At 36.9% G+C, this 13,724-nt stretch overlaps 2 protein-coding genes across 3 annotated transcripts in view; one reads left to right on the forward strand and one right to left on the reverse strand.

Annotated features, from left to right (window-relative positions):
• Window positions 1–244: 244 nt before the first annotated feature.
• Window positions 245–11,004, reverse strand: LOC145980775 (uncharacterized). 2 transcript variants are annotated; one of them, XM_083113848.1, is made up of 2 exons: window positions 10,921–11,004; window positions 245–1,841 (listed from the first exon to the last, which is right to left on the reverse strand). In XM_083113848.1, exon 2 carries the CDS (start codon window positions 1,813–1,815, stop codon window positions 334–336), a length of 1,482 nt encoding a protein of 493 aa, XP_082969974.1. In that variant the 5' UTR covers window positions 1,816–1,841; window positions 10,921–11,004; the 3' UTR covers window positions 245–333. The 2 variants fall into 2 exon arrangements, with proteins under 2 accessions (XP_082969974.1, XP_082969975.1); XM_083113849.1 differs by having other exon boundaries at window positions 10,694–10,926.
• Window positions 11,005–11,023: 19 nt separating this feature from the next.
• Window positions 11,024–13,724, forward strand: part of LOC145980776 (uncharacterized) — a 32,666-nt gene continuing 29,965 nt past the window's right edge. Inside the window, exon 1 of the mRNA XM_083113850.1 lies at window positions 11,024–11,394. The gene's annotated coding sequence lies outside the window, so the exon portion shown is untranslated. The remainder of the gene's footprint in view (window positions 11,395–13,724) is intronic.

Below are 13,724 nucleotides of genomic sequence, written 5' to 3' on the forward strand. Positions count from 1 at the left end.
ACTCAGAAAAATAAAACTTTTGTATTTTACAAAATAATAAAACAACAATGTTTCAATTCATCTGCTATGAATGATTCAGCTTTACATAGTATGTATGAATGTTCAGTACTAAAGGTAGTTGTGCAAAACAGTAAAACAACCCAAAAAATATTTTAAACGCAATAGGTACTGTGCAATGTAACCTACATAAAAAAAACAAAATTCAAAAAAAATAAAAAAAACTTGTTTTTTTTATTTTGACACATATTCTAAATATGTATCAAGTATATAAGCTTAATTTGACATTTACCATACCTTAAAAAGGTACAACATTGAGAGAACTTTACCCTCTCGCTATATATTTCTACATAAAAATGTGTCCGTACCAACTTTGACACTCAAAGTGAGATTCAACTTTTTGTCACTGATGTGTTTTGTTATCAGGTTAAATTCATTCCTACCAATATTTATACAATCTTGTACGTGAACACGGCATAGACTTATCCCTACATTGAGAAGTGCCAGAATGTGATTCACACTCAGAAAGTCACATTTTTCGATACGAAGAATAAGAAGGTTTCTCCAGTTTTCTTCTGTAACACCATTTATCAGAGGTGGAATGTTTTCACCACTAATGAACATTATTCGCTTGGCACTTCCTTGGAGCATGTACTGCCACAGGTGACTTTGTACTGTCCGAATCCCTCTAACACATAAAATCTTCAAAGCGGACAACACACGTGGCGCAGAATTGCACGTTGTTGCTGTGGTGTAACTGTTACCAACTAACCCCAAAAACTCCAGATTTGGACACAAGTAAATAATAAGTTCCAAATCCAAATTCAGCATGCAAGTTAATTCAAGGCGCTTCATCGTTTGGCCATGCTTCAAGAGAAACATGTATAGTTCTTGATTAAAATTCTCATGACAACTCATCCTCCATATGCTCAGCTCTTCCACTTTTGCCAAGCCATGAAAGGGATTAAGCAATATTCCTTGAGTAAAATCATTCACTTTCAAACGTAAAATTTCTGTTTTGGGACAGAGTTCCGCTACCAGCATGGCAGCATTCAGACTAGTAACATATGAGGGAAAACTTGTCAATTCGTTTCGTCCGTAAAATGTCATATCTAGGTTTCTAAGCTCATATTGCGGCAGTTCTTCACGTCTGCCATTTCTGTGCTGCAAGTATAATGCTGGAACAACGTATTCGTGACGCAATATCCTTATACTTGGACAATGCTCAAGAATACGCTGTATATCTTCGACAGACAAATCGGCATCAGTCAAATACAGTTCCGTGGGTAGCACATTGTTAACACCAACAGAACTTCTCGAAGATGTGAGCATGTTCACAGAATAATACACAGGGGACCAAATCCAAATATATGCAACCAAAGATGGACTACTAACCAAAGACCTCCACAGCTCAAAATTCTTGATTGCACGAAAACAGAAAAATGACTCGCATATGCATACTCGGGGTATAGATGCCAGCAAACACAAAATGTCAGAAATATGTTCATTCTTGTCACTTGGTAGAATATACAACTGTTTGAGTTTGTTGCATCTTGAGTGAAGGAAATTAAAAAGTTTATTATCATATGGCACAACAGCTCTTTCGATATGAGGTGTAAGAAAGATTCTCCAGTTCATTTTGGCTGTTAAGTAAAGCTGTTCAATAAAAGCACAATCCATTAGATCTTCGACAATGGTACCTGGCATTTTGTCCAAAGGCCATTCCCTACTTGGATTATTGTCATTACTACCCAGTTTCTTCAACACAGGTACTGTCGCAGTCAAGCTCAAGAAATACAGGGATGGTACTTTCTTCATTTTCCAGAAGAATATTAAAAATTATCCTGCAAGAGAAAACATTGATTTAGTAGCATATAACTTCCATTTAATGTTTAAACATATTAATACCCATGATTTTCCAATCATTGTTGAATTTACAAACATTGCATTTACTGGAGAGTCCTATTCAAATTCTTACATATGGGTGAGGTCCAGCTTGCTCACTAACCACAATTGGCTTCATGAAAGAAAAAAAAAATACAATAGATAAAAGGGGAAACAAAGGTACTTTAGTATTATACGGACTACCTCATTTGTCTAAGTTACATTAAATGAAATTTTTGTTTGTTTATATTATTCCAGCATTTATTCCACACGAGGAATGCCTACATTGTTAGGTTAGGCCTGTTAGGTTTGGTTCTCTTAGCATAAATAGGGATGATTGTCATTCATATGAATGTTTTGGTGGAATACATGTGGCGATCAGAGGCGGCTGCATTCGGTGTCGACGCTTTCAACGAGCTTCTCGGTGATATACTGTAGCTGACTTTTGAAAATCACAAACAACAAAAGGCTAATTGTATGATTTATATATTGTAAACTTTCAAATACAGTGTTCCTATTATGTCCATAAGTGTTTCTTTTGCTTTCCCAGAATTGAGGGAAAGATACACATAGTTTTACAGAGTCAATCTGTACTTTTGTAACACGCCAACAGTTTCAAAACCTCTAATAGCATAAACTATTAACACCACCTCATAAAAACGCATGGGGCAAGTCAAATGGTAGTATTTTGATTTGGAGACAAATTGACGTGTTTTGAAGGTGCAGAAAGTATTAATTTGTCTGGTATATCATGAAAAGTAGGTTCTGTAAGTAACTGTGCTCATAAGTTGCCGCTGTGTGAAGTATTCTTTTCACATGGAAAACTTTGTGTGTATATATAGCATGAGGAGAAAGTATAGGGGATGGGCTGATATGAAATTTTGACCGGTACCGATAAACTACTGATATAAAATTTACCGATACCAATTACTAGGGACATTGAATTTTCGCGATGCGCGAAATAGCAAAATGTGAAAAAAAGATGCAACTTTGAACATTCTGCACATAACTCCACCCCCAATGATGAAATATGCACGAGTTTTATTCGCGAAGTAATGCGAAATGTGTGCTTTTCCATGTAATTAAAGCTTTTTCGCGAAATAATCGTGAAATATCATCAAATTAAGTAGAAAACATGCAAAAACCGGCAACCGAGATTGTGTGCTCAAACTGTCGATTAGTAACGAAACGTTTGCCTAAAGTTTCCTACCACTTGCAGCTGAAGAACGTTTTACCTTCCATCACATTCACAGGTGAATGTGGAAGAGTGAGTAAAAATATATATATGCACAGCGAGACTTAGAACTGAGGTTAAGTGAAATTCTTCTTTTTTTTTTCAGTGCAATTACCAGTGGCAGAGATTCGGGGGGGGGGGGGGGGGTCCCCACTTTCTTTGGCCCTGCACTACGGCCTCTAAATACTAAGCCTTGTCTAGCAAGAAACGTAAACTATCCTTGACCCACCCAATCGCAGCTACTGGCAATTACAGTTGAAATCTAAGTACTTGTGTATGTGTACAGTATATAAAAAGGAAGTAGTTTATCAATTTATAGCTCTTTTGTATGTTGTTTCCTCTCATGATGAAAAAGTGTGTGCCAATTTATTTATTTTTCCACCGCTGATATATACCGCTGATCTAACATTTTATTTAATGCTCTCCTCAGTTTTTATTTACCATAAATTTGTCTCCCTACCAATAACCAACATTCTACCGATCCTATTTAAAATTCCCAATAGTCCTTGAAGAAACTTAATGGTTCATTGAGCTCCTTAATAAATATGTGTTTCAAGATGACTGCAGTACAAAAGGAGTTGCATATTTAGACATTTACTTTTTAAAAAGTAGGGCATGGAAATTATCCATAAAAATAACAAAATGGCATAATTTTGCACTACAAGATATTTATAGATATATTAGATCGGAAAAATATTCAGTAATTATACCAATAAACTCATACGAGTACATCGGTCAATACCGAAAGAGAACCGATTAATCTGTCCCATCCCTAATAAGAATACTACAGCACTCAAATTTAACAATCCTAATCCACTTAAAAAGTATAAATAGCAAAGCCAAAACCAGAGAGTGCAAAAGTAAGGCATTTAACCACAAAACACTGTCCGCTCCCTCTACAGTGAAGCGTTCTTCGTGAACCAAAAACATTTCAACTACAGACTCAATATAACTTCAAAACAGGCGGAATAGCCATATAATGGTGTGCCGAGCAGAGGGCGTGATGGGGTTGCAGCCCCCCCAAATGCACGAGCCAAAAAATTGAGAAAAAATTAAGGGAAAAGTTAAGAATGTGGGGATCTTGCAAATATCAAATACAATGTTGTGAAAAAGTGTTGTTTAGTAATAAATCTCTTTTCAGCCTTACTGGTCAGCATGAGCCTAGTGCATAGCTTTCTTCTGTGTTTTTATTAGTATTACACACACAGGAACCTTCATGTCCAAACATGTTGAGTGTCAGACTTAGCGAAGGCTTCGACGTTCAGTCCAGACTTGGGCACTCCTTTCAGTGTTCTCTCATGGATTTCATGTGTCATAATTAATTAATCATCATCATGATAGTCTCACCTTTATTTCTTCTTTGTTTTTGGAAAATGCAAATTCAAATTTTCACCATACACTGTCACAATTCTGACTACCTCTCTTACATTTGAAAAGTAGTTTTAATTCTTTCATATTAGCGTATTCAATCCCATTACAGTTGTTATCTAATTTTCTAAGGGCAAGAAAACACACAGAAAGAAAGAGAGAGAGAGAGAGAATGGGGAAATGCATTTGTACTTGATAATTTTACAAGCATTTCCTACATTTCCCACGTCTCTTTTACTTCTTTACCCCATTATTATCCATAACCATGGCGCCAAGTGAGGAAATAATTAATAAATAATTGAGAAATCACATTTGTACCCACTGACCTCCGTGGTGGAGAGATTAGCACAGCTTGCTATGGTGCCAAAGGTCACGGGTTCAAATTCCGGCCTGGCATTGGTGTTCTTTGTGAGTTATCCTTCATCAACTTCATCCAAGTATCACTCATCCGTGTCATTGCGATCAAAAATAAGAGATAAGCAACACTAAATAACAACAATAAAGAATCACATTCGTATCTAAACAGAAATCAAGCACTGGAAACCTATCTTCATGTAGCGTTACTCTCATTACAGATGCACATGCTGGTTGTAGACAGTATGCAATATATTTTAATAGTCAGTAGGGAATCTGACTGGTACGCGGGAGACCCAGGTTCGATTCCTGTGGTGAGTGATCTAAGTTCAGAATATTTCCGGTCTTGTACCCGCATAAAGTGGTTCTGGAGCTCACCCAGCCTTAAATAAATGGGTACTTGGGGGCAACCATGGGGGTAAAAGTGGCCAGTGTGTGGTACTGATTACATCACCTCCAAAATGGCCAAGATTGAGAATGTGTGGGTCCCTACCCTCCACACCCTCTAAAATGTGCATTCATGATACAGTACTATATGCATGGGGAACTTGGAAATTAAAATTAAAAGAGCACATAACATAGGCTGCATTAATAACTCTATACACATATACACAGTGTGGTATTTAAGAAATTTCCAGTGGGGCAGGGGGGGGGGGGCGGAATTCTACTACCCACTGCTGGATGCCGAGGGGCGTTCGGTGGGTCGCGAAGTCAGGCTCGAAAATTTATTTACTGTGTCTTAAAAACCTATAACATTTAAATTACTAAGATGTCTTGTTTTAACAATTTTAATTCAACCCATGTTGTACGTAGTCTAAATTCTACATAATACATTTCTGTTATTCGCGCTCTACCATATTTCACATTAGTCACGTTATTTCGGTGAGGGAAAATATGTTTTCATTTTCAGGATGTTAAAGTAAATTAGTCTTTTAAATTACATATTAACTTTTCTATATTACCATAAGTAGTTTCATCTGTAAAAATGAAGAGGATTGGGTCCCGGAATGAAAAAGGTTGAGATCCACTGGTCTAGAGACATAATGATTATATAGATATATTAAATAGATAGATAGATTTCGTTTAATTTTGAAGGCAAATTTCCGATGACACGGAGTTTGGAACTCGTAATGCCCACTTTTTTCACTAACATGATAGCTTCACAAATTAATCTAGCTCAGTGTTCTAAAAAAGGACACTGTTCTATAAAATATGACTTCGTAAAGGGCTATTGCGCTCACGTCAAAAATTCCATGTAGGCTATCTTCATGTACTATTGTTTCACTCATACAAATACAGATGTTCTGTGGTGACAAGTTTGAGTTACGTGACAACCCATTTGTAACTTTCACATTCATTCCTGCCAAACTCCGTGGGAAAGAAAAGGGAAGAGGGGAGGTGGTCTTCAACCCTGGCCACTTATTTGACAGTTCCAGGAATATAGCAGCACCTGAGGCCACATATGGCTTCCCCAAATGAAGCTTCCAGTTGTTTGACAGAAAAGTGTTGCAATTGAATGGCAAAGTGGGGAAAGTAACAAAATTGCTAATTATTTGTTGTTTCGCCCCCCAGAGATAAAATTTATCAAGCAGAGGGGGGGACACAAGTAACCAGAAGGGGGAATTCCCCCTCATCCCCCCTACAAATACCACCCTGCATATACACATATATATACAGACATATACTGTACATACATATACACACACATAAGACTGCGTGAGTCGCTTCGGTGACTGAGGGTGCCGGGTTCTTGACTCGCAATATTGCCACGGAAGTTACCGGGTTCGAATCCTAAACTTGGTAAGAGTATTTGTGTTTGTCCCTTGATCAAATTTCATATGATCATCAAGTCTTATCGCCGCAAGTAGGCAGAAAAGCAACATAAAACGTGATACGTGAAAGCACATAATACATGTACATGCATATATATATATATATATATATACACAGTGGTCAGAAGTAGTGAGCTACTTGTAGCGTCGCTACTGTAGCTAGCTACAAAATATGTAGCTGTAGCGACGCTACATTTTGAAAATTGTAGTTGTAGCGGTAGCGAAGCTACAAAATTCCTGTAGTTGTAGCAAAATTTCGCTACATTTTTTCTCAGCATTTTGAGGTGAATTTTGAATGTGGCAACAGCGTCAGAAGAAATCGACAATAACCCTGAATTTTGCAGGAGGTTCATAAAGACAGTCTATTACATGGAGATACAGATTATCTAGATTGTAGATTATAGATATCTGCGTAATTTATTTAATTAGTATCTGAAGAATTCAGATATCCAGATAACTAACTGATATATATGAATATATTCCTGCTAACATGTACTTTTTTTTAGCTGCATCACTATTTTGGGGAGAAACATGCCTCGTTTGCTGCACCACAGGAAAAAAGTGCCTCATTTGTGTCACCCTTGGAACAAATCCTGTAGATATTCATGGTGTAAGAGACACCAAAATGTCTTTAATTGCTGTGTAAGACACAACTTGCAGTGCAAAAACGAGCGATGGAATTTCCACTGCACTGACAAGGCAATAGTGCCAGCAATAAATGTCAGTATATAGGATCTCACCAGCAAGAAATTATTGTTACAAGAATGATAGAGTTTCTGGAATTACAATTATTTTCACGATAGTATTTGTTCACAAATTTTAAAATTACAATACGTTTAGAACACTCAGGTTTACACGACAGTTTCTTCAATAATTTTATCATATTGCAAAAAGTATGTACGAGTTATTGACTTTCCTGCAGAAATGCAATTTTCTTTAGTTAATATTCATAGTTTTCAAATTTATGTATTTCTCCTACTTTTGCGTCACTTTTCTGTAACTTTTGCTAATCATGACATCATCATCATCATCCTTCACTGTTTCTGCCTCTGGCTGGGTCGGCATAGAAGTCAAGCCTCCAGGTCTTTCACAACTCCTCTCTTTCCAAGGTGTTCCAATCTTGTCCCCTAACACTCTCCACTATCTGCTCTTTCCACCGACATCTTGGTCTCCCCCTTGGCCTTATTCTCCCTCCTTGTACATTGTAAGCTCTTACTGGTAGTCTTTCTGCAACCATCCTCTTCATGTGTCTGAACCATCTCATCTGTTCCTGATCTATTCTGTCCTGAAGCTTCACCACACCCACTGTCTGTCGGATTTCCTCATTTCTTATTCTATCCCTTCTAGTCTTCATCAAAAGACTCCTTAAAAATTTAATCTCCACTGCCTGCATCTTTTCTTTGTCCCTCTATGTCATTGTCCAAGTCTCTGCTCCATACGTAATTACTGGCACATAGTACGAGTTACATATTACCTTCTTGCATTTCATAGGTACACCCTATTCCATAATAATCTTCAAACGCTTTGATATAGTCCACCACCATTCATTTGTCCTCTTCTGTTTACCTCCTCACCTATTCTTCCACTTCATGACAATGAGGATGAATGGTTTATTTAATTATTCTCATATCTATAGTCGCTTTCTACCACTTTCGGATAATTGTGAGAATGGAGGAGCAGGAGGATCTCATCCTCCCAACTTGGCGTCTTTCCTAGTTTTTGTTTTCAGTCCATTTTAAGCATAGATAATCTGATAGAGACTGGATCCTAAACACTATGTGCCTCTGCTGGTTATCGAACCTGGGGCCCTTTTGTAGTCAAAGGGCTCCAGGTACTTTTCATTCAAAATGCTGACTTCATATTAGTCTATAAAAACGAAATATTTATTCTCAAGAAAAATATGTTGATGTGATCATAAATACGTAATCCTACCAAATTTTATGTGTATAGTTGTATATTAATAATACAATAATAATAGTAAATATTAATTTGGGTAACACCCTAATTGCAATATTCATATATCAAATTTGAATTGATATGCTTTCAAAATTATTGAATGACTGGAATCATGATAATAAATAACAATCTATTACCAGTAGTAGGGGATTTTTTTAATACCCATATCGTTGTTTTCATTTTTTTTTATGCAGAAGTAGCGCAAAAAGTAGCGAAGTAGCGAACAGGAGTAGCTTAGCGAGCTACTTTTTGGTAAATGTAGCTGTAGCTGTAGCGAAGCTACATTTTGGAAGAGTAGCTGTAGTTGTAGCGAAGCTACTTTTAAAATGTAGCATTCTGATCACTGTATATATATATATATATATATATATAGTATTTAGGATTTCCTGTTTAAGATGAAGAAATTTGTCACAAATAGGTATTGGCTTGCAGGCGGAAGGACAAAATAAACCTCAGAAATAAATGGTAAGTGTTTATCTTTCTCTCTTTATATATATATAAAGTGTTTATTTCTGAGGTATATTTTGTCCTTCCGCCTGCAAGCCAATACCCAAATTTCTTCTTCTTTAACAGGAACTCCAAAATACTTGATATTCGTTCCTTTCGTCTTTTTGTAATAATTGCTACAGCCGTAAATAGCACAGTTAGGCATATTTTCTTTCACAATGCACTTAGATTCTTCTCACTAAAAGTGAAACGAAGACAACAAAAAAAAAAGGAAGAAACACTCAGTTCAAAGTTCAATGGTCTACAGAAAAGAACAAAACCAGAAACTCCACTTGTTACCCTCTGAAAAGCACCCCGTCTCCAGGCTGTGGCCACTATGTTGACGTCAGAGCTCTGGAGTATGGCTGAGAGCCATGCGCGTGCCTCCACATGTTTGTCATTCCACCATGGTTCGGACCAGATCATAGGCTGCAAGGATTCTTGCCAAGAGTTTCTCTACATTACTCACAGGTGTCTTGTAGACAACACTTTTGACATGACCCCCCCACAAAAAATCAAGTGGGGACAGATCAGGTGAACAGGCAGGCCAAGCAATAGTGAAAACAGATTTCTTAAAATTTACAGGAGAAATGACGGGAAAGTACTTACGAAATTGAGTTCCTGTGGACTTTTGGAAGCTGGGAATAGTGTTTTTTCCATTCGTGCAACTTATTCGGCCGGCAAATAATGTCATTTTCGACATTAATGTATCTCCGTTGCACGATAGCTCGTGCCACCATTACTGTCGACTACGTGAATCAAATGTTCCGTGTGTTCGAATATGTAACCCCTTGTCAGTGTAGCAACCACGTGGTAGTTTTACAAGATGACGTGTGAGCAGTTTTTTTTTCCAATTTAATTTTCTATGTTTGCCTAACCTAACCTTCTCTGGATGGTTTGTGGATCAATGTTAGCCTAAAAACCATCATTTATCGGTTAATAAGTTTTAGTGTAGCAACCACGCGGTAGTTTTACAAGATGACGTGGGAGCAGTTTTTTTTTCCCTAATTTAATTTTCTGTTTGCCTAACCTAACTGAACTAACCTGACCTTCCATGAATGGTTTGTGGATCAATTTTCGCTTAAAAAGTTTTTGTGAATAGTTTGTGTGGCATTTTTCGGTTCATAAGTTTGGAAACACTGCATATCAGCTGACGATAGACAACGTGAGTCAAGATTTACCCGCTATATTGTATGTAACGAAAGCGAATTAGCAACGACCAATAATTACTTGTAATGTAAAAAATTACGCTTTTTTCAGTGAAAAAAACATAATCCCAAGTTGAAAAATGTTCCGCTATGCATATAAGGTAAGTACAAATGTAAATAATTCGGAAATAAACGAGTTAAATGTGTTTTCACTATACCTAACTGGTATCTTCCTGGTATTCGTTTCTGTACTCCTGAGCAAGTAAGTTTATTTTTTAGACAGTGTCATTTAGACATTATTCTACCAATTTACAAAGATTTTGTGGTTGACAGTGTCAAGTGCTTTTCGTTACGACATGTGCACATTTCGTTTATTTTTTAACAGCAGCAGTTTTGTAAGAAGTTAAAAAAAAATACAAACCAATATAGCTTACAATTTTTATACTGTACCAGTTTTCCTTCGTTGGAAAGGATTTGCTCAAATAGTTGACAAAAGTGGGTCACTCTATTCATAAGGTAATAAATATTTTCGGAAACATTTTAACTGAAAAATAAATTACCACGTTTGGTTACTGGACCACTATAAAATCAATATGACTACTTTTTGTATGCCTATGACTGAGAGGTTGGGTCATAATATGTGAAAAAAATTGCTTACTACCTTCTATAAAACAAGCAGACGACGAAAGTCAAAACGTAATGTATCTCATTTCGCGTCGTTTTTGTTTGTTTGGAGATCGAGGGTAGGACCAGTGGAGGCAGTGTATGAAACTTCCAGCAGCCATTAAAAATGTTCATTATACCTGCTCTTGCTACTGGGGTGACGGTAATATCACTTTTATCTTGAGCTGCCGATTCAATCTACAATCTAGAAATATTTGTTCCCTCCGTCTTGGCACTTCGTTCCGTATCTTCATTCGTGACATTACATTCGTAGGGCGCCGTTTTCATATCGAGCGTGACGAACAGATGTCATTACACCATGATTACACGGCTTTGAACATTTTAAGTGACCAGTAAGAATTTTTTGTGTTAAATACTTAGCAACACTGTTTTGTTTACTACTTGTAACAGCATGTGGAACAACATTTATGGTATAGTTGCAGAATAAATATTCATAGATGTTTCGAAATGAGTAAGTTTTTTAAACTAATATTGGCAAAATGATTAGTGATGTGGTATAGCAGTTGTAAATTCATTAGTGGTCACATTTGTGAGTTTCTGAAATGCAGACATCGCCCTTGCACTTTATCATCATACAGCCATATGAATTTTCAACAAACTTGCACAGTTTGTGTTGATTGTGCACTGAGAGTCAATTAAATAAACGCACAATTGTTGTAGTTACAGTTTGTAGTTGTTTATCTGTTTTGAATTATTATTATTTTTATTTTAAATGGTGTATTACTCGTGAGATATGCAGAAACTCTTTCGGTAACCTATAACTTCTGAGTTTCGTCAATTTTTGACATTTGTACTTACCTATCTGCTTCGCGGATCATTTTTTAACGTGTATTCACGTTTTTTTGATAGATTTTTTTTTAAAAAAGTATTTTTGTAACTGAAGAATGTACGTTTCCGCAAATGGTTTGTGGGGCTGTGTGTCAATGGTTCGTGGGGCTATGCGAGAATGGTGTTACCTGAAATTCAACCATTGACGCATAGCCCCACAAACCATTTCCAGTAAGGTTAGGTTAGGTAGGGTCACAATAGGTTACAATAGTTAAAAATTAGGGTAACACTTTACTATACCTGAGACAGATTTCTTGAAATTTACAGGAGAAAGTACTTACGCAAATCATTTTCTGTTGCGTTTTTGATGTTCGGGAATGTAATTTTGATTCATTTTAATGCGATTGCATGTGGTTTTGTACAAAAATCTATTTCCGACGCGCTATTGCTGCTGCCGCCATTTGCTTCCTGCATGAAAGCACAATACGCTCTCGTATTGTCCGTATATGCTGAATTGAACGAAAGGAGTGCTAATGGAACCAAACCTAACAGGCCTAACCTAACCTAGTAGGCATACCTCGTCCCCGTGATGGTTTGTGGGGCTATCGTGAATTTTTGGGCTAACGTCAATGGTTTTTCTGGCTCAAGGAACGATCAACGGTAAGCTATCGCCATGTTGTGTGTGGAAATAAACAAGAACAGTAAGTACTCGTAAATGTAAGAAATATACATTACTTTCCTAACAAATTAAATTATTTCACCTAAATAAGTGTTCCGGAATGCAATATAGTACGTTAGCAATGTAAAAAAGGGCGAAAGAAATGATTCCCAGGTGTCTCAGGTATAGTAAAGTAGTACCATAATAATAATTATTATTATTATTTTAATAATCATAAAGCTAATAATAATAGTGTTATTATTATAACATCATCATTATTATTAATTTGCTTTATTTTACTTCGCTTCTTGTGCCACTTTTGGCTAATTTACATAGATGAATGATGATATGGTGAAATTAATGAATGAACACTCGCAAACATACATGCCCAAGCTGGGATTTGAACCCGGGACTAACATTATTATTATTAGTAGTAGTAGTAGTATCAAAGACGTTATTATCCTCGTAAATTATGCAAAAAGGGGTAGAAAGAAGTTTGTGCTAAAGCATTTGTGTTCGTACAAGCGATCTGAATACGAAAGTCAAGAACTTCTCTCGTAAATTTAATTTATAATGTTCACGAAACGTTTCCAATACTGGCAGTATAAATTAAACATCTCGGGTAATGTGTAGCGAATTACCGAATCTTGCAAAAAAAACAAAGGACATAAGTGCTGACTGATTGCCATTGAACGGACTCAATGAGTTTATTTTGTTCATTGATCAAACTATGGTACGAGTACGAATATTTTCATTTTAGTACATAAAAGTTGACTAAATATATTAAGCTGTTCGGAAAGTAAGTTCCGGTGGAATTACTCTGCTACTTGCGTGAAATTTCATCTGCGCATGCTCAATGAAGCAACAGCGCCACATGCTGCACGAATGGAAACTTATGTGTGCCATAGTTTGACGTGCATTTTGCTTTTGATATTTTATGTGCCATTTATGCTACATTAAGCTAATTGCGACGATGAGGATGAGTTTTGATTGGTTATGTTAAAATGATGAAAGGACATTTAGAAAAAATTCCCAAGCCAGGGGCTCGTCTCTAACCCGGGAACTGCACTAGTGAGTTCAAAAGTTGCCCACTTAACGATCTCGGTCACCGAAGCGGCTAGTGCCGAAGAAATCAGACGACTCTCATCAAGTCTGCAGAAAACCTGCTTCCTGTGCAACATATGCCTTATGGTAGACAATGGTAGTGATGCTAAGTATATAAAACAAGAGCATATGGTCCTGCACCCTGACCGATCGACCTGACGCGTCATGTTTTTGGCTCCGACTGCGGGACGCGTGCAGGTTCGAGTCTCCTTGGAAGGGGGGAGGAGGGGGAAGAAGCGTAACAACTTTTC

The sequence above is a fragment of the Lepisma saccharinum genome, chromosome 28 (genome assembly GCF_977018435.1).
Source record: "Lepisma saccharinum chromosome 28, izLepSacc3.1, whole genome shotgun sequence".
Lineage (NCBI taxonomy): Eukaryota > Metazoa > Arthropoda > Insecta > Zygentoma > Lepismatidae > Lepisma > Lepisma saccharinum.

What these genes read in the sequence shown, in the direction of transcription:
- LOC145980775 (XM_083113848.1), bottom strand. Translation starts at nt 1,815, where the DNA reads ATGAAGAAAGTACCATCCCTGTATTTCTTGAGCTTGACTGCGACAGTA.